The sequence below is a fragment of the Notechis scutatus genome, chromosome 1 (assembly GCF_049901735.1).
Source record: "Notechis scutatus isolate UNSWTSFEM ecotype Mainland chromosome 1, rNotScu1.2, whole genome shotgun sequence".
NCBI lineage: Eukaryota > Metazoa > Chordata > Lepidosauria > Squamata > Elapidae > Notechis > Notechis scutatus.
The window spans coordinates 164,271,412-164,291,018 of record NC_142009.1 but is presented as its reverse complement, the minus strand read 5'-3'; the positions used below and the strand labels follow the sequence as shown (position 1 = coordinate 164,291,018).

The 19,607-nt window shown below is 38.6% G+C and overlaps 1 protein-coding gene across 1 annotated transcript in view; it reads left to right on the top strand.

Annotated features, from left to right (window-relative positions):
- Positions 1–805: 805 nt before the first annotated feature.
- The window catches only part of ATIC (5-aminoimidazole-4-carboxamide ribonucleotide formyltransferase/IMP cyclohydrolase), a 38,509-nt gene continuing 19,707 nt past the window's right edge, over positions 806–19,607 (top strand). The window contains exons 1-11 of the mRNA XM_026673154.2: positions 806–879; positions 2,603–2,729; positions 7,078–7,154; positions 7,930–7,996; positions 9,417–9,505; positions 13,072–13,223; positions 13,328–13,484; positions 16,501–16,626; positions 16,942–17,049; positions 17,419–17,504; positions 18,774–18,863. Of these exons, the coding sequence (XP_026528939.2) occupies positions 858–879; positions 2,603–2,729; positions 7,078–7,154; positions 7,930–7,996; positions 9,417–9,505; positions 13,072–13,223; positions 13,328–13,484; positions 16,501–16,626; positions 16,942–17,049; positions 17,419–17,504; positions 18,774–18,863 (1,101 nt within the window). The 5' untranslated portion in view covers positions 806–857. The remainder of the gene's footprint in view (positions 880–2,602; positions 2,730–7,077; positions 7,155–7,929; positions 7,997–9,416; positions 9,506–13,071; positions 13,224–13,327; positions 13,485–16,500; positions 16,627–16,941; positions 17,050–17,418; positions 17,505–18,773; positions 18,864–19,607) is intronic.

Below are 19,607 nucleotides of genomic sequence, written 5' to 3'. Positions count from 1 at the left end.
GAATTATTGAGTCTATCATCTGCACCTCTATAACTGTCTGGTTTGGTTCTGCAACCCAACAGGACAGACACAGACTTCAGAGGATAATTAGGACTGCAGAAAAAACAATTAGTACCAACCTGCCTTCCATCGAGGACCTGTATACGAGTCAAAAAGAGGGCTGTGAAAATATTTACAGACCCCTCACATCCCGGACATAAACTGTTTCAACTCCTTCCCTCAAAACGACGCTATAGAGCACTGCACACCAGAACAACTAGACACAAGAACAGTTTTTCCCCAAAAGCCATCACTCTGCTAAACAAATAATTCCTTCAACACTGTTCAACTACTACAAAGTCTGCACTACTATTACTATTAACCTTCTCATCACTCCTTACCCATCCCCTCCCACTTGTGACTGTATGCCTGTAACTTTGCCACTTGTATCCTTACTATTTATATTGACTGTTTCCTAATATGATTTGATTGCTTATTGTAACCTGTGACTATCATTAAGTGTTGTACCATGATTCTTAACGAATGTATCTTTTCTTTTATGTATACTGAGAGTATTTGCACCAAGCCAAATTCCTTGTGTGTCCAACCACACTTGGTCAATAAAGAATTCTATTCTATTCTATTCTGTTCTGTTCTATTCTATTCAGCAAGGCCTAAATTCCCCTCACTTCTTTCTATTTGCTGTATCGAAGCCTCAGGCGATTCAGTTCTTTCCCCGCCTTCCCGGCATGCAATCGTAACCCCACCCTCTTCCTTCGACCACCACCTCCTTATTTATATCCACCCGCGAGGGGCAGGCTTTCTCTCTCGCTGCTTGTTCTTTTCCCGGAGTGTTTTCTTGCCGAGGGTCTACAAACATGGCTTCGAGGCAGCAGTTGGGTGAGTTTCGATTGCCACGCCTGGCATCTCGACCCTGCGGGTTCACTGCACTGCAAAAGTTTTGCTCGTTTACACACCCCTCTCTGAAAGGAGAAGGAAGCATCGCCCGTTGGTTTTTGGCTTAATTGAGAGCTCTGCCCGGTTTGGTGATTGACTTACGGGAGGGCTTGGGCTAAGGGTTGGACTAGATGACCTTTAAGGTCCCTTCCAACTCTGGTAATTGTAAAAAAAAAAAAAAGTGGGCAGGGCTCCTCTTCTGCTTTGTGTACGCTCTGTTCTGAAGTTCGTCCGATCTTAATCCGTGTTATTCAGAAGCAAGCCTCGTGACCTGCATTGACGCTTTTCCCCATATGATTAAATTGAAGGGGAACCGTTGCACGAAAGCTACAAACAGAATATCTGCATGGAGTACTAGGTGATTGCGTATTAAAAAATCAATGTGCATAGTTAATCAGTGCCCTGATAGGTTAAAAGTTTTAACCCCGCCCCGTCCAATTTGGAAGTTAAGGCCCTTCAGGAGAAGCGAGTGGAGTTTCGTTCTTGGGTTGAATCCCTTTCAACTATTAGTTGCTTTTTTCAATGCATCTTCTTTGGCTCCCGATCCGTAACTTTTCTCCCGGGTTTGCTCCCTTCTTTTTAGCATATTTTTTAAAGAGGAGCTTGCAAATACGTAGGGACAATTTGCAGTGTAAAACGTAAAGTGCAATGCGATCTTAGCTATTTGATTCTCATGATTGCGATGCAGTTTCGCAAACTTCGAATTAAATGGAATCCTCCAAATCCTATTGAAGGACAAAGTACAAACATTCTGAAGAACAGAGGAGCTCTTATCCCATTGAAAGGCATCTAGGATACCTGCTTAAAATGGCATGAAGGTGAGAAATAAAGCAGAGAGCCCTGCCTAATTACATTTCTGTCCACGTGTGATGAAAAGATTTTCATCTTGCAGTGGATTCATTCAGGATAATAGAAATACGAATATACGGACTTATTTTTGAAGACACACTTTAAATCAAGGAAAAAAAGATGAAAAGAGTTAGCCTTTATCATCCTAGGAGAATAACATAATGTTGAAAGCCCCATGTTACATTTCAGTTTATATTTTTCATTCTGTTATATTCACATTTACAGTGCGCTTTGCCCTCTTATTTGTGGCCAATACATTTTTCTCTGTAATTCCTGGGAAACATATGAAATAATTTGAGGGGTAAATTAAAAGGAACAGCAGCTGCCCTGTTTTCAGTTATCCCAAGCATTACATCAGTTGGGAGGCAGAAGAAAATTGGAAAATATTTTTGTAAAAGACATTTTGTAAAAACTGCAAGATTGTTATACAAGCCCTCTTAGTTCGATTAAATTTATTCTGGGCAAGCTCCCTCCACCAGTAATGCCTTCCTGGTGTGAATTACAATGCTGGCAACACTGAAGGTAATTGACCCTGTAATTTCAACATCTATTGGAGATGCTGAATTATAGGTTATTGTAGAATTATTATGCTGAGAAGTTGCAATGTTTCCATTTAGTCGTAACAGGAAAGGCAATGTGTGACTGAAACCTACTTGGTAGATCAGTTTGTAAAAACAATCTCCTTTTTCATTGATGATTACCAGTTCTTACAATAGAACTATAGTGAATTTAGTTGTATAACTGACCCATATGATTGTGGGGTTTTGCTATATATCAATATTCTCTCATTAAAGAATTTGTTTTTCTTTTGTTTCAGCTTTATTTAGTGTCTCAGATAAAACTGGCCTGGTGGAATTTGCAAAATGTCTGAATTCTTTGGGTTTGACTTTGGTTGCCTCAGGAGGAACAGCAAAAGTTCTTCGGGATGCAGGCTTGAATGTCAGGTAAAATAAAAGATTGGACTTGATTGGATATTACTGTGTTATCTTCTGGCTTGGCCTGACAACTGCTATGACATAGCCTCACTTTGCTTCTTCCATTATATTACAAATAGAGCTTTCTGACATCACTTCTGGGAAATGTTATTGTATAACTCAGAATTCTGCTGTGTTAAAATTTGCAAGGTGTTCTGATAAACTGCTCATAATGCTTCCATTGTTAATTGTTTAATTTTCACCCAGTGGAATATTTAGTTTGAAAGGTAATGAGGTCCTAATAGTAGTAGGTTCCCAGCTGTGCAAGGTTTGGATGAAGCAGATTATCTAGACCCTTTTCAGTCAGGCCAGGCTACATAATACACAACATTGATTATGTTGGTCATTGACCTTTGGAGGGCTCAGGGTGAGGGTGGCCAGTCTTTTCTGGCCCTCCTAGATCTCTTAGTGGTTTTTGATACCATTGCTTGGTATTTTGCTGGACCAGCTCCAGGGATTGAGAGTGAGAGTTGCTATTTTGCAGTAGTTTTCCTTTTTTCCCTTTGTGGCTGATAACCAGTCAGTTATGGTGGATGAGAAGTCCATTCCTAGACCCTGTTATGTTGGGTTACTCAGCTCAAGCCTCTCTCCTCTTTAACATCTATATGAAGTCTCTGGGAGTTGATCATCATCATTATCCCATTATACATATCCCATTATACATCTCTACTGGACAAATTCAGCTACTAGCTCATTGCATGGAGACTGAAAAGATCTAATGAGAGAGAAACTCAACCTTAGCAAGATGGAGTGGTTGTGGATCATTTTTCCCCTGGAGTTAGGAGAGTTGACATATCTGTTTGTCTCTCTGTAACACTTCCCCTGACTGATCTGGTATGCAGTTTGAGGTTCTTCTTACACATGTGTCTTCTGATGGAAGTGTCATTTATCCTTATTTTTATCAGTTATTGGGAACTGCCTAGAATCATGTGAGATAGGTGAGAACAAAGTCCAGAACATAAATAATGGTATTCTCACTGGTGTCTTTCAGCAATATTTGTTTGATTTATGTTTTAGACCGGGGGTGTCAAAACTGGATTTCTTGGAGGGCTGGATGACCATTGTAGTTTTCTGCAGGTCAGGCTGGGGCCGGGGGAGATGGGACAGACTCTTGCAGCACCCTACAGGCCAAACAGGGTGTAGAGAAGAGTGCGAGGCCCCCCGCATCCTGTTTTTGGCCTGGATGGTGGCCTGCAGCACCTTGCTAGCCAAAATGGGGTGTAGGGGTATGTGCAAGACTCTGTTCCCCATTTTTGGCTTGGACGGCCTCCAGCAGCACCCTGCTGGCGAAAATGGGATATGGGAAAGCTGCCCGTACCCTGTTTTGGCCAGCAGGGTGCTGCAGGAGGCCACCCAGGCTGAAAACAGGGAACAGTGGGGGGCTCACATGCCCCCTGCTCCCTGTTTTGGCTGCCAGAGGCACCGTGGGCAAGTCCTTTGCTATTTCCAGGCCGGCCCCGTGGGCCAGATTTAAGCACCCCCATAGGCTGGATGCAGCCCGCAGCCTTGAGTTTGACACCTTGGAATTGACTGGAGTCATCTTAATGGCTGACCCTTATTGGAAAACCCTAATAAAGTCTTGGATGTAGTCATTACAGGACTTGAGCAGGATACCATCAGTATGTTGATGATATAAGACCCAACTAAAGCAAAAACTTGATATGGAAATGATATATCAATTATTGTAGCTTCCATGTGCTAAAAGTTCTTCAAATGCCACCAAACTTGGCTGCTTATATTACATAAGAAAGCTGTGAGCAATCATCAGGTCACATCAAATTATGTCTTCCTTTGTTCTAACCACCTGGTCAGCTCTGCTATTGTCCCACAGGTTGGAGGTTTTGTTTGTGTTACAGATGCCCTTACAACCAATAAAAAATAAATTGACCAAAATAAACCAATAAACCAGGAAATAGTATTTGGTTATGACATGTCATGTTTGTACTCCCTGTCTGAAAACAGTTCAGCATATATTTGCAACAAGTCTAAGCTCACAGTTGTGGTTGTACAAAAAGTAAAAAAAAAAAAAAAAAAAGCCATGAGTGGCCATACTTAAACTGATGTGATCAAATTAAAGAATGAAGATCCTCTGGTAAGAAGAAAATCAAATAAAGGATACAAAAACAATGGATGAGAAAGAACAAGAAACAAGTGGTAAAAAAGACACTTTGTACCACTGGAATTCAGAAATTGCTTGTAGTTATTTGCAAAAAAAAATGTGGGTTCAGAATTTTTAGGAGCAGAAAAGGGATTCTGATGAAGAAAAGGTAGGATGATTGATCCCTGAAAAATAGAGAAACAGCTGCATCTAGCAAGAGGACAGAAAGACTTGTACTTGTTGGCAGTCTACTACTAGGAAAACAGAAGTTGTTGGCTACTGCATATGTTTATGAACACACACACACAGAGTTTGTTAGTGATATATCATTTGTATATCTGTGATTGAATGACCTCTGCAAATTCCATACACTAAACAATAAATAAATAGAATCATAGTGCTGGAAGAGACTCGGAGGTCTTATAGTCCAACTTTATACTCAAGGCAGGAGCCTTAATACCATTCCGGTGAAATAGTTGTCCAGTCTATTTTTGAAAACCTACAACGATGGAGCATCCACAACCCCAGGAGGCAACCTGTTCCATTTATTAATTGCTCTCACAGAAAATTTGTCATTTCTCTGTTGGATCTTTCTTTGGCAAACTTCCATTCATTATTTCTTGTTCTGGCCTATGATACCTTAGAGAATGTCAATCCTTTTCTGCCAACTATCATGTCCTCCCAATTCTTCTGTTCAATAAGGTAGACATATCTAGCTCTCTGAACTGTTCATCATGACAATTTATCCTCCAGGCCCTTTATCATCTTAGTTGCTGTTCTCTGGACGCTTTCTAGGGTCTCCACATCTTTTTGTATTTTGGTAACCAGAACTGGACACAGTATTTCAAATTTGGTCTCACCAGCATGGTGTAAAACGGTATTATCACTTCTCATTGTCTTGATGGTATCCCTTTATCTGATGCTATCTGATTTGTAGTTTAGTTCTATAAGTTGGTCATCTTCCCCTACCCAATTTTAGTTCAAATTCTTCAAAAGAGCTGAGCAAGTTATTTCCAGACACGTGCTTCCTTATCCTTGTGAGGTGCAATCTATCTCTTACTGGAAGCCCTTCCTGTAGGCAGTGAATCCATGGTCAAGAAAGCCAAAGTTCTCATGATGGCACCATCTTTTGAGCCAGCAATTTACTTTTAAAATCCTCTGTTTCATCATTGGATATTGACCTTCAGTTGTATAGATGAGATGACCACCTGTTGTCATCTTCTTTGGCTACCCTGCCTAGTTGCTCATAGTCCATTAGAATTGCTTCCAAGGTCTTAGTAGTATTATTTATCCCAATATGAAACAGGAGAAAGGGCTGGATTATTTTGATGAGCCTCTCTATCTTATCTTTAATATTTGCACTTGGAAGACAACACATTTCCCTTAAGAATTTGTCTAGTCTACAGATTGTTGTTTCTGTTCCTTTAAAAAATGAATCTCCGATCACCAACACGTGCCTTTTTTTTTCCTTTAAGAAAGTCTGAGCTACTTTATATTTTGTCACTGGTATATTTGGCAAAATCAACAGTGTCCACATGTTTCTTTTCTGGGGGAGAATATGAATATTTCATCAAACAATTTTTGTTAATAAAGAACATTATAATAAAAAATCTGATTATATATGCCAATTTCTAGACCCACGAATAGACAAAAGACAATTGCTTAGTAAAGGAAGGAATCTATCATGGTTAACGTATTTCCAAATAGCTGAAAAATCTTAGGCAATCTTGGAGAAGGATGAGAAATCCTAAGAAAAATGGCAGAATTTGAAATATTAATACGGAATCAAAATAATTTATTAAGCTGTATTTACAAATTGTTATTTAAATATAACATGGAGACAGTAAATAAAAATTGATAAAATAGATGCAAAATTTCAAATGAAAAAAACCAGTGGAACAGCTATGGAGCAAATCAATAAAATTTACATCAAGCTACAATCTGAAGGAAAACTGGTACAAAATATCCTACAGGTGGATATTGACCCCTCCACTTTTTCTCAAGTATCCCAATTTGACATGGAATAAGTTGACACAAGTAAATTGTATCCACCATTCTTTATTCCATAGAGCATACACTTTTGATGCATGACTTAATATTTTCTTGTAGATAAGAAAACAGTCTAGAGGCAGCAAAACTGAAGTCTAGATGTTAACCCTTGTGTTATACGAATGCTGTAGATGCTACATAATGTTTTTTATTCCTTCTCTTTTGGAACAGAGATGTTTCCGATCTTACTGGCTTTCCAGAAATGCTTGGAGGACGTGTGAAAACTCTTCATCCTGCAGTGCATGCAGGTATGTTACTCTGTTGTAAATGAATTAGTACTTTATTATGGTCCTAGAACAGCTAATAATAAAAAACAGATTCTCTTACATAAAACTGATCCTGTAATTTGCATGGGCATCTGCAAAAAGATGGTTTGATTGGAGTTTCAGTTAATCTATAGCAGCCTTTCTCAACCTGTTGCCCTTAGCATCTTATCATTTCAATCAAAATGGGGATGATGATGAGATTCAGGATTGAAGTCCAGGGCATTTCAAGAATAGCCAGCTGGAGAAGGCTGATCTAAAACTATTGTTATTCAGACAGCTAACTTGTGTCCCAGCTGTATCTATTCAGACTGCAAGCTGGGAACTTGTCATAAAGGATTCTTCCATATGAATGCATTTTTCAGCACAATAGATGTGAGTGACAGGAAAAGTCATTTTATCTCTGATACCTTATTTCACACATCAAAGGCCGAAAGTCTTCTATAATAAAACTTAAAATAGTATGCATTGTAGATATTGTTTCTCGGGTAACATTTTTATATACAACTTCTTGGTGTGTTTCAAGCAACAGTGGGGTGGCTAAGGTTAAAAGAAAAGAAGACAGTTTACTTTCAAGAGTAAAACCTTTACAAGAGAATGTGATGGTACTCTCTTTTCTTCATACACCAACTGTTTTATATTATTGTCTTAGTGTAGGTAAGGTACTACTATTCCCCATTGGCCATTTTTAACAAGGGCTTGAAGGGACTGGATTGTCTTACATTTTCTGAGCCTCTTCTTTTCCTCATACAAAAACTAGGCATCCTGGCTCGTGATATTCCACAAGATAAAGCTGACATGGAAAAATTGGATTTCAGCCTTGTAAGGTAAGAAGGGTAGTTGGGGGTTAATAAATAATCATGAAGTCAACCTTTGATATCAATTGATAGAAGTTAACTTGCATAGAGATTAAAGGTTTTTCACTATAAAGTACCTCTCGTCTCTTTGTGAATGCGCATTTTCAGAATTGATGGGGGTTTTTTGGTGAAACTGGGAAGGATTTTTGTAATTGTGCAAGAGATTGTCAAATCTTGACTTCTCATTATTTACTTTGAAGCATTGGCAAATATACCCTTTTGAGATTTACCTAGCTTTATTTGAATTTCAACACGTAAATCAATTTCAAACGTAAGAGGACAAAGTGTCAGGGCCAGTCTTTGATGCTGAGATTTTGGTCTTCCACTATCCTTAGTCTGCCACTACATAACTTTTGCCCCTTTCTTTAATCGAATATTGAAAGAAAAAAAATATAGTTGGTGGATTCAGTATTGGAGTCACAAGTATTCCAAGAAAGAGACACAAATAAAATGTTTGGTTTTATTCATTTATTAAATGTTTATGTACCCATCTTACTAATACAGCAACTCTGGCTGGTTTTTGATATAATAAAAAGTAAAAAAGGTAAAGAATGCAATTAAAATTAGGAGAGTTAAATAGAAAAACAAAAAAACCAAGATGATGGGTAGCTTCAGGCCAGAGATCTTCTCTTCCTTGTTAGCTACCCCCAATATAGTATGCAAGAGCCTAGCTTTCAGGCCCTTCCAGAAGGCCAGGAGTATGGAGTTTATAACTCAAGGCAGTCATGGTGAAAGTAAAAGTTAGAGTATGACTTTTCTAACCTTTTAATATAATCAATATTCTGAAAAACCTTTTTCAACATTTAAAGTTCATTTGCAACCAAAAGGTTCAAAAGGTTTTCAATAGGATTAAGTTCCTTCATGCTGGTGGATGAATAGCATCCTATTGGAAGTGCACTGTAAGTGCACAGAAATTATCATTGCTGAGAGTATTCCCTTTATATTTTCCATAGTTCACAAATATTCTACCGTGTTTCTCCAACAATACGGCCTCCACAAATAGGAAGAAACAGCATATAATGGAGGCAGTCTGTTGGTATGATGTAGACGAGTTCCAAAACATCCCATTAGTGAAATCTGAAGGATGTAATAATGTTGGCAATGTGTATTAGCCAGCAGGAAACCTATAATCACAGAAGTGTGCTTTTAGCTTGGTTTATTGTAGCCATAGTTAATAGAAAATGTAGGAAGATCCCCATCACCAGAGCAGCAATGTCTTGAACTGCCTTAACACAATTCTCATGTGATGATTCAGAAAAGTTTAACAAGCATAAGACTCTTCATTGGCCACAGCAGGGATAAAATTACAGTTGCATTACATTGAGACATGGTAAAGAATTCACTTCTGTCTTGAATTTAATTTAAAGTTACTCCATGCTTCTTTTTCTAGAATTGTAGTTTGCAATCTCTACCCATTTGTCAAAACAGTGGCCTCCCCAAATGTTACTATACAAGAAGCTGTTGAACAGATTGATATTGGTAAGTCAGTATGGACTATATATTGCAAACACATTGCTTTGCGTCAGTACTTTGTGGATACCATCACCTATTAAGTGAAAACAGTGTTCATATAATACTTTCTTCCATTGACCTTCCCATTTTGTTGCATGATACCTTGCTAAGGAAAGCTTTGAAATTATTAAGTTGGAAGGGGCCATGTAGGTCACTGAGTCTAGTCTCTGTTCATTGATGCTTTGCTCAAATCAGAGCATCCCCAATACATGGCTTCATTAAGATAAAATGGTTCTGCTATTGAACTACTTTTGCTGTTAGAATTGTTTTCTAGCATTGGAATCTACCTTCTTGGAATTTAAATCATAATTTTGCATCCTGTACTGTGGAGCAGAATGTTGGTCTTACTCAAGTATTTGAAGAGCATTGTCATGTCCCTCCTTGGCCTTCTCTTCTCAAGGCTAAACATTCCTAGTTCCTCCAGTCTGTCCTTATTAGCTCTCTTTTTTTCTCCATTTGATAATAGATTTAAATTCATTCAGAGTCAAGAGGTAGTCAGTGCTTATATGTCAGTCCTACTATTCCACCTTTCTCTTTCCCTGGTGAAATGGATAGAAGTGAACAAAAGTAAAATTAAAAAGTGCTAACTTTTCTTCATTACCTGAAATATTTTGCCATATTCAGCTCCTTTCTTCATTAACTTCTGTCTACTTATTATTCTTGAAATACACTTTGTTAATATCCAAGATAACCTATTTGCATTCAGTTTTCCTTGAAATTTGAATGAAGATTTCATTCAAGAACTAAGCATTACATGATCTGTCTCACCAATATTCCTCCTCCTGGCACTTTCCTAATGGTCAGTAAGAACTTAAGGATAGCTAAACTTTTTGTGCCTTCTTCCATCTTATGAAAGAGAAAGTTACCAGCAACTTTCCTGAAAGAAACACATATTGTAATTTGTCTTCCAAAATATGTTGTGGAAATTAAAATCATTACTACTTTGTACCATAATTCAAATATATGCTGATAGTAAAGTATTGTAACAACGATTTGAATTCCAGTGGTGCAAAATACCTTCCGTATCTCAATTTTGGTTTTAATTTTTAATCATTTGCTTGGGTATCATAAGAGAGTTGTTTTTTCTTTCTTTCTTTGATCTGATAAATTCTCTTTCATTAGCTGAAGTGTGACCATTCCTTTGACTTTTTCAATAACTTCTACAAGCTTGCACATGCTACAAATGTATGCCAGGTTGTTTTATGCAGGAACTGTCCCACAAGCATTGTAGGCATGATACCAGATTCCCCTATCTTCACATTTGTTATTTCAGATTCCACTAGTAGAAGGATTTTGTTTGTTCTTATTCCCATATTAGGCTAGCCAAGTCCATACAATTAAATTAGAGGAAAATATCTTCAAGGATTTTGTTAAACTGCAGTTAGTGCACCCCCAGTTTACTTGGTAAGTTATTGTAGTATGGAGAAATACAAAAATAAATATATACATTGATCTGATTTGCATTTAATAGTATTAAAATGTCTGTGAAGACTTTTGATTGTGGCAGATAACTTGATATGAAATGTCTTGAATCTCTGTTTTTACTGGATCAGAATTTTGTGAGATTGATTTGTTTTTAAAGGGATATTTTTGAAATAGTTCCTTACAAATGAATACTTAGTCTCAGAAAACTCAGACTTTGGAATTGGACTTGTCTGAAGTCTTTCCAAAGTCTGAGTTTTCTGAGATGAAGTATTCATTTGTATGTTTTTTGTATATTAATAGAGTTTTCACAGTTCCCATAATAACATGGTTTAGGTATCAGTCAATGAATAATACTGTGTTCCAATAGTATTCTTTCCTCTCTTCATCTTCTTACTGACATGTTTAGGCTTCAGTTCCACTGAGAGCTTGTGATTGGTATATGTGCATAGACTGCAAGTGGAAGTTAATATGTAAGTAATCCTTCCCTATTATATGTGCACATCTTTTGCAAATCAGAAATTTAATGAAAACATTTAAGCATGACTTCATAGTACTGCACAAACATTGATGAACGTTTTAGTGGGAGGCAGGAGAAAACTTTACCACACTTTTTCTTCGTTAGAGCAAGGAGGCAGTCACAACTTTCCTCCCTTGTGCTTCAGTTTGACAGAAAGGGATTCAAACGTATTTTTATAGTCGTTTGTCCTGTTTCTTCCACTCAGCCTTGGATCAGTCAATCCTGCCAGGTTTGTGTTCTTTTTCAACCTTCTATAAATGCTGGGGTCTTATGGTCTTTAATAGCTTGACACAGTTCCGGTCTAGTAGCTTAGCTGTTAGCTTTCTTTCTCTTCTGTCATTCTTCCTGGGACATCCTGTGATAGCTGCATCTTAGTCAGAATGATTTGGCATTGATACGGTTTGCTTTCGAAATGCTGCCTTCTCTTAGGAGGGGAAGGCATAATTCCTTGATCCCCATGAATGAAAGTATAACACAGACAAAATGATTCCTCTGGAAACCACGAAACAAATATTCACGGTAGACTTTTTACAAAAGTTATTAGCATTGTTTTGAAAAGACAATTCAAGAAATGGTTGCAGATATATTGTGTGGGTTCTACTAGTAATGCATTCTTCTGAATTATTGAGAGGCTGACTGCAATACAGGTAGTCCTCGTTTTATGTTTAATGATTGTTCAAAATTACAACAGTCTCAAGAGAGGATGTTTTATGGCCTGTGAAGCACTTCTGGCCATCTTAAAATGTTATACCAGCCACTCCACAACCACATGGACACATTTTTGGTGTTTGATAACCTGGCTCCCAAGCGCCCCATTATCATGTACTTACCATTTTCAAGCTTCTCTAGAAAATCAATGAGGAACTGGCAGAGAAGGTTGCAAGCCGCTGCCACCTGCCAAGAGAACTGCTCAACCTCTCCATTGAGCTGCAGAAAAGGGGCTTGAGTCCTGAAAGTCTGAGCATGGCAGAGGCATAATCTTCCATACACAGAGGAGTGTTCAGGCCCTCTGAAGCTTCCTAGCCTTCTTTCCAGTGAACACCATTGTTCTCAAAGCTAGAAAGATTAGTAGATTTCAGAAAGATGACATTCTCTAGCTTGTGGGGGAGGACTAGAAAGCTAGGATTACTAGCCTTTAGAATGATTGTCTTTGCTAGTTTTCTAGACTTGCTAGAAAATCTAGTTTTGAGGCCCCTTCTCCAAATGACACATTTGTAAAAGGAGCCTTCCAGAGTGGGGCTTGGCTGCAGAAAAAGACAAAGGTAAATTGCCCTAGCATGTTGGGTTGGGGAGAGGACCCAGTCCTCCCAGACATGATAGAGCAGGCAGAGGGCCCTCTCCCTGGTGTTCAGCTTAGCAATCGGTGCAATTGCTTAGTACTGCAACTGGGAGAGCCTGGATTGCAGCTGTTGAGTGAAGCGGTTATGTGTCATTTCACTTAATTGCTTCCCACAACGTCTGAGATTCTGATCCTGTTGTGGACGAAATTGGAGAGAGATCTGTACTTGAACTATGAATTGTAGGTGTGAAAGGTAGTGAATGCTATAAATGCTGAATATGATGTTTTCTTCGCTTCCATTTTTTTTCACAGGAGGTGTTGCTTTACTGAGAGCTGCAGCAAAAAATCATGCCCGGGTGACAGTTGTTTGTGATCCTGGGGATTATACTGATATAGCAAAAGAAATGAAAAACCATTCTGATAATGATACCAGTTTGGAAATTCGGCGTCAGTTGGCTTTAAAGGTAAAGTTTACTTATGACAACCTATATGATGTGCCTGTGACACAGAGAATGTTCCTATTTTCATTACTTTGATGACAGCTGCATCTCTCTCACACTTCTTGTAGGCCTTTACTCACACTGCTCAATATGATACAGCAATTTCTGACTACTTTAGAAAAGAGTACAGCAAAGGAGTATCTCAACTTCCACTGAGATATGGCATGAATCCCCATCAAACTCCCGCTCAACTCTATACTTCAAGGCCTCAACTTCCTCTCTCAGGTAGGAGGCACTCAAAATCCACTTTGAAGGCAATCCAGCAGAACCATTAGTAAATAGCAATATTGTTCAAAATATTATGTTGCTGTAGTTGTAACAGTAATTTTGTCAGGTAGGTCAAACCTACTGTTGTCATTTTTCCTAATAGCTTAAGCTTAAAACTGCCTATGTTTTTGAATTTAATTCTCTAGCACTTGGTGAGTAAATTCAAAAACATAGGCAGTGTTAAGCTTAAAATAGAACATGTGCCCAGAGAACCCCCATTTTAGCTCTGCATTTAACACAATATTTCCATATAGACTAGGTGTCTAAACTTATGGATCTTGGAGTTTCTTATTGAATCTGCCTTTGGATTGTGAATTTCCTGTCTGGCCGAGGGTCAAATTAGGTAATCATATTTCTTCAGTCCTTATTCTTAACACTGGTACATCACAGGGTTGCATGTTACTATATACTCTTTATGTGCATGACTGTATTCCTACTCACGCTAGTAATACTAATACTAAATTTGCAGATGATACAACAGTGGGACTCATCTCTGGAGGGGATGAGTCTGCCTATCGAGATGAGGTGGACTGGTTGCTTTCGTGGTATGGAGACAATAAATTGATCCTTAACACAATAATACCAAGGAGTTTATAGTGGACTATAGAAGGAATAGATCAGATATCCAGCCATTGCTTATCAATGGAGACCGAGTGGAAGAAGTGTTCAGTTTTAAGTTTCTGGGTGTTAGCCTATGAATGTGCATCAGGATTTTACACCCATGAGATCACCAGAAGGACAAAAGGCAGTGGGGTGTAAATGGGTATATTTAAAAAAGTGTTGCACAACAATGAACTGCAGTATAAGGCATGGTTAATTTGCGCAGGGATTTACGCAAAGGAAAAATGTTCATTATGACGATGTTTGCATCAACAATAAGAAGGGAGACTATAAGTCTAGCATTGGCTTTAGCAGCTGCATGCAGGTATACCATATATCACTTCAATATTTATACTGCATATTTAAATGAAGAATTAGAATAAATATATATAGCTCAAGCTCCAGGTTATGAAATGGAGAATCCTGGATATGTATATAAATTAAATAAGGCCATATATGGATTAAAACAGTCAGCAAGGAAATGGAATCAGTGCTTAGATGCTGCTCTCAGATTTCAGAGGGAGCAAAGCAAATCCATGTTTATACATGGCACAGTATGAGGGAGCAGTTAGTTTATGTGGATGACATATGTTTTATTGTTAAACATTGCTCAGAGGCGTACTCCTTTGCCAGGCAGCTTGAAAAGGAATTTAAATTAAAAAGCCTGGGAGAAATAAAGAATTACCTAGGTGTGGAGATAAGGAAACCAGAACAGAGAGGATATATGCTAAGCTAAACAAAGAAAATAAAACAACTAGAAAAATATGATATACTAGAAAGTAAGTGTATCAAATCCTATGACATTAAGCTTCCAGAACAATGTAGAAACAGAAAATGATACAGAATATGATAAAGAGGTGTACCAATAGGCTATAGGTAGTTTACTATATTTATCCCAGTGGTCAAGGCCTAATATAACCAATGCAGTTAGCATTTTAAGTCAGCATACATCGGCACCAAAACAACACTGGTTAGGAATCAAGAGGATATTGCAATATCTAAAAGGGACAATGGAACTAGGACTATGGATAAAGCCATCTGGTGAATTATTGTTACAATGCTATGTAGATAGTGACTGGGCAAACGATGTGTGGGACAGAAAATCAAACTCAGGGTTTGTAGTATTGTTTGCTGGCACTGTAATTGGATGGAGATCCAAAAAACAGCTTTCAGAAGCACTTTCCATTGCTGAAGCTGAATTCATAGCATTGTCTGAGGCATGTTCTAAAATAACCTGATATGTACAATTACTAAAAGATGTAAATGTTAATGTAAAGAGAGCTGTACCAGTATTTGAAGAGAGTGTTGCATATATAAAAATGGCAACAGGAGAACCGGAAGCTAGGAGTAAACATGTAGATGTAAAGTACTGTAATGTCAGGGAGGCTGTAAAGGATAAACTGATATGATTGCAGCAATGTTCCAATGAACATAATATAGGCAATACGTTAACAAAGCCTTTAAATGTAGACAAGCGTCAAGAGTATGTCAAAACATTTCGATTGCCAACTGTTCAGCTTTAAATGGTGTCAGGGTAGTGATTTAAGAGCTGACTAGCTGATGCAATGACCTAGTGATGGGAATGAGTCAGCAAGGTTTTTGGCTGTTATCCCTTTAAGAGTAGTGGTGGGCTGCTGCCAGTTCAGACCGACTTGCCCGTACTGGTAGTTCCGACCGCTGGCTGGGTGCTATCCCGTCGTATATGGCTTTCTTACTCCACCCACGCTACCCAGCTGATTATCATGCCTCGCCCAATCTACTCACTGGCTGCTGTGCACAGGAAATCTTGTTCTTGCAGCTGCGCGCAAGTGCGGATGGCGCACATGTGCACACGCACTCACATTTTCGGTTTTGCATTAGGTGAACTGGTTGTTAACAGTCTGTGCAGTCCACCTCTGTTTAAGAGCCTGTTTAATTAAAAAAGGCCCTGTTAGAGCATCTCCCTCCCTCCCCTCCTCCCTCCCTATGGCGTGTGTATGTATAATATAAAGTATATTCTTTTGTAGGTAAAACCACTATTTATTACAAACTTCTGTTTGCTATTATTGCTCCTGGGTTGTCTCAGGTAGTAAAGGTGTGCACACTCTGACAATATTCTTCCGCTATAGTTCTTTTGATTTGATTGTAAATTCTCCTTATAATTTTCCAATAAGTCCTGATAATGTCAACCATTTATCTTTATAAATGGTTCTGTTTACAATATGGTTCTTGAGCTGAGATCCATAAAGGGGTTTTTGGACACAGTGTGAATTTATAGCTATTCACAACCGGTGTTCTGAACCTGAATTGTTGGCTAATATATTCTACACATGCATGTGGTGCCATCCTGCAGAATGGCTTTTATAGGTGAATGAGTCTTTTCATCTCTTCACAGTTCTGAACGGTTCCCCAGGGTTTATAAATCTATGTGATGCTCTGAATGCCTGGCAGTTGGTCAGGGAACTGAAGCAAGCATTGGGCATTTCCGCTGCCTCTTCATTCAAGCACGTCAGTCCAGCAGGTAATTCTCAACTTCCAAGTTCTTGCTTACTGGTGTATTTTATTCAGAGAGCATGTTGGCTCACATTTTAAGAAATGCTCCATTTCTGAGATGGTCTTGTAAAAAATCCCATGGTTTTAGTTAAACAAATTGATTTTCTTAACAAAGTTGTGTATGAACAACGTAATGAAAAATAATGATGTGCATTATTTAAGTGGAATAGAAACAATCATCGTGGGTCTCAGAACAACATGTGAAATAACGTTACACCTTTGTAACTTGAGAAGTCACCTTCAGACCTCTGAAAAGCGGCTCTTACTGTCTTTCACTTACTAGGTGCCGCTGTTGGTGTGCCCCTCAGTGAGGAAGAAGCTCAGGTGTGCATGGTGCGTGACTTGTACCCCACTCTAACACCCTTGGCAACCGCATATGCCAGAGCAAGAGGTGAGTGGGGTCTCAAAAGAAGACCATATTTTCATTTAACATTCTGGTTAGAATTGCTGCTCTGTCTGAATAATGGTGGTGGACAATGGCAGTGGCCAAACTGTTTAAGGCATTTTCTCACATCTATCTTACAGAAATGACTGACAACTTCAGTTACTTTATAAATGCCAGTTGCTATGAAATAGTTGAAAGGCACCTGATTTGTCAAGTAGCAAATAAAGGAACAACTTCTACATATTTTAAAGCTCTACAATGAGTGGATCCAGCCTGGGGCAGGTTCCATCCAGTTGCTCTGTTCTTTCTTCTATATATAACATGGCTCTTACTCAATGAGAGTGTCTCAGTTTGAAAACATTACTTTTTTTCCAGGTGCTGATAGGATGTCATCTTTTGGGGATTTCATTGCTTTATCTGATATCTGTGATGTTCCTACAGCTAAGATCATTTCAAGAGAGGTCAGTAATTACCATTTTCTCCTACAGTCTTAATTGCAGTTGAAAATAACTATATCAATGTATGACTGGCCAGTCACCTTGTCAATTAATAAAGTAAACAAATCATGGTAACGTGTTCATGGGTCAAAAGGGTATCTTAAGCTTTGTGAAACATTAAGAGATTGATTTCCTCCCCCTCAGTCCCTCAAATAAGGCTAGTTTTTGTCCATACCCCCACAATCAAAACACAAGCTGTAAACTTACAGGAGATCAGAATGTCATGATTACGTACCCTGTAGCTCTAATAATGATCCTAGCCATAGTAATTATATGCTCCTGCACTAGAGGATTGATTTTATCCTGCTTCTAGTGTTTATAACAAAGTGGAAATTGGGAAAGTAGTGCTTTCAAATAGGGAATTGAAAAAGGATTTTATGAAAGTGAAAAGGAACTCATAAAATGCCGAGAAGTTTACTTCTGCAGTGCTGGTTAAGGGCTCCCAGAATAGGCAACCCAGTATGGTCTAATCTCTTTCTGATTGGATGACTCCAGTACAAACTGCAAGAAGTGCACAGCACACTTAAACAAATAAACAGATTAACAAGAGTTGGAAGGGACCTTGCAGGTCATCTAGTCCAACCCCCTGCCCAATCAGGAGACCCTATATCATTTCTGACAGATGTCAGTCCAGTCTCTTCTTGAAAGCTTCCAGGGATGAACCTCCCACAACTTCTGAAGGCAAGCTGTTCCATTGGTTGATTGCTCTCACTGTCAGACAATTTCTTAGAAGACAAGAAATCTATAGTCAGTGCTCACAGAACTTCTAGGCTGAATAGCTGCAATGTAGGTTTGTGAGGAACCCCACGGTGTATGCTAAGATGGGACATTTGTGTAGACTATAGCTACTGAGCCACAGAACATCTCTTCCCCCCCCCCCAATTTTTGAAGTAAATTGGGTAACATCTCTAGGTGCCTCCATTGTTCAAACTACTGTGACGAAGTGAACCTGTGCCATACATTTAAGCAAAATGTTGCCTGACAAGATGGTCAGAGTACCAGTCAGTCAAATCTCCAGATTCTTCATTCCATTTCCCATCCTCTGATTTTTCTCTCCCTCTCTTCCCAAATTCAGTCCTTACTGGTTCTTTTGTGTTCCTCCTTATTACTGGTAGTATAATTCCAGCTGTTCTTTTGTATTGTACATAAATACTGCGGTTTCTGCAATGTACAAATCAGTACTCAAACTTTGTCTTCTTGTTCCACTTGATGGTTTAACCATTATTTGTGTAGGTGTCTGATGGGATTGTGGCTCCAGGCTTTGAAGAAGAAGCCCTCAAAATACTATCCAAAAAGAAAAATGGCAGTTACTGTGTACTCCAGGTCAGTGTTTTATTCTTGAGAATAAATGATTTAAATATATGTCTTATTTCCATTGTGGCTCTCAGCCTAAAATCTGATTTCTTGATTTGCCTGTTCCAAATGTGTTCATACAAACTAAAGTTAAAAAAAAAAATGAACTCTCATTCCTAAACCTCTTTAAACTGCTTGCAAGGGTTTTTATACTAGAACATCAAATGTTTTTTTTTTACTGTTAGTATATTTGAATGTCTTATCAGTCCTGATTGATCATCTCTTGGCTGCATGTTCTTTCCCCCAATACCTCACATAAACTCCCTAAAGCCCCATCTCTCTAGCCTCCTCCCTGTCCACATAGTTGAGTCTCAGGCCTTTTGGCAAATCTAAATTACCCCTCCACCCTCAAGCTGGCAATTCTTTTCTTTTTCTTTTTCCCTTTTTTTTGGGGGGGTGGGTGGGGTTTAAAGGGAAAAATAGGTGCTTTAGCCTTCTGTATAAAGAAAAAATTGGGGCTGAAAATTTCAGTCTCATCCATTCTGAGGTCCAAGTGAAGCCACAAAACAAAACAAAACTGCCTATCATGCTTGCAGATCAGAATGAACTCTTATAAATGCCTTGTCTCTGGAATAAGGTACACTGCTAAGATCCAGATGAGTCCCACTGTTATTTGGAGGAGCTGTGGAGACCTGACTTTCCACCCAAACCTTTAGTGAAAGAGAGTGAGATCCCTTGTGTTATTCTGATTGGTCAGTGGATTTTGCCATTTTT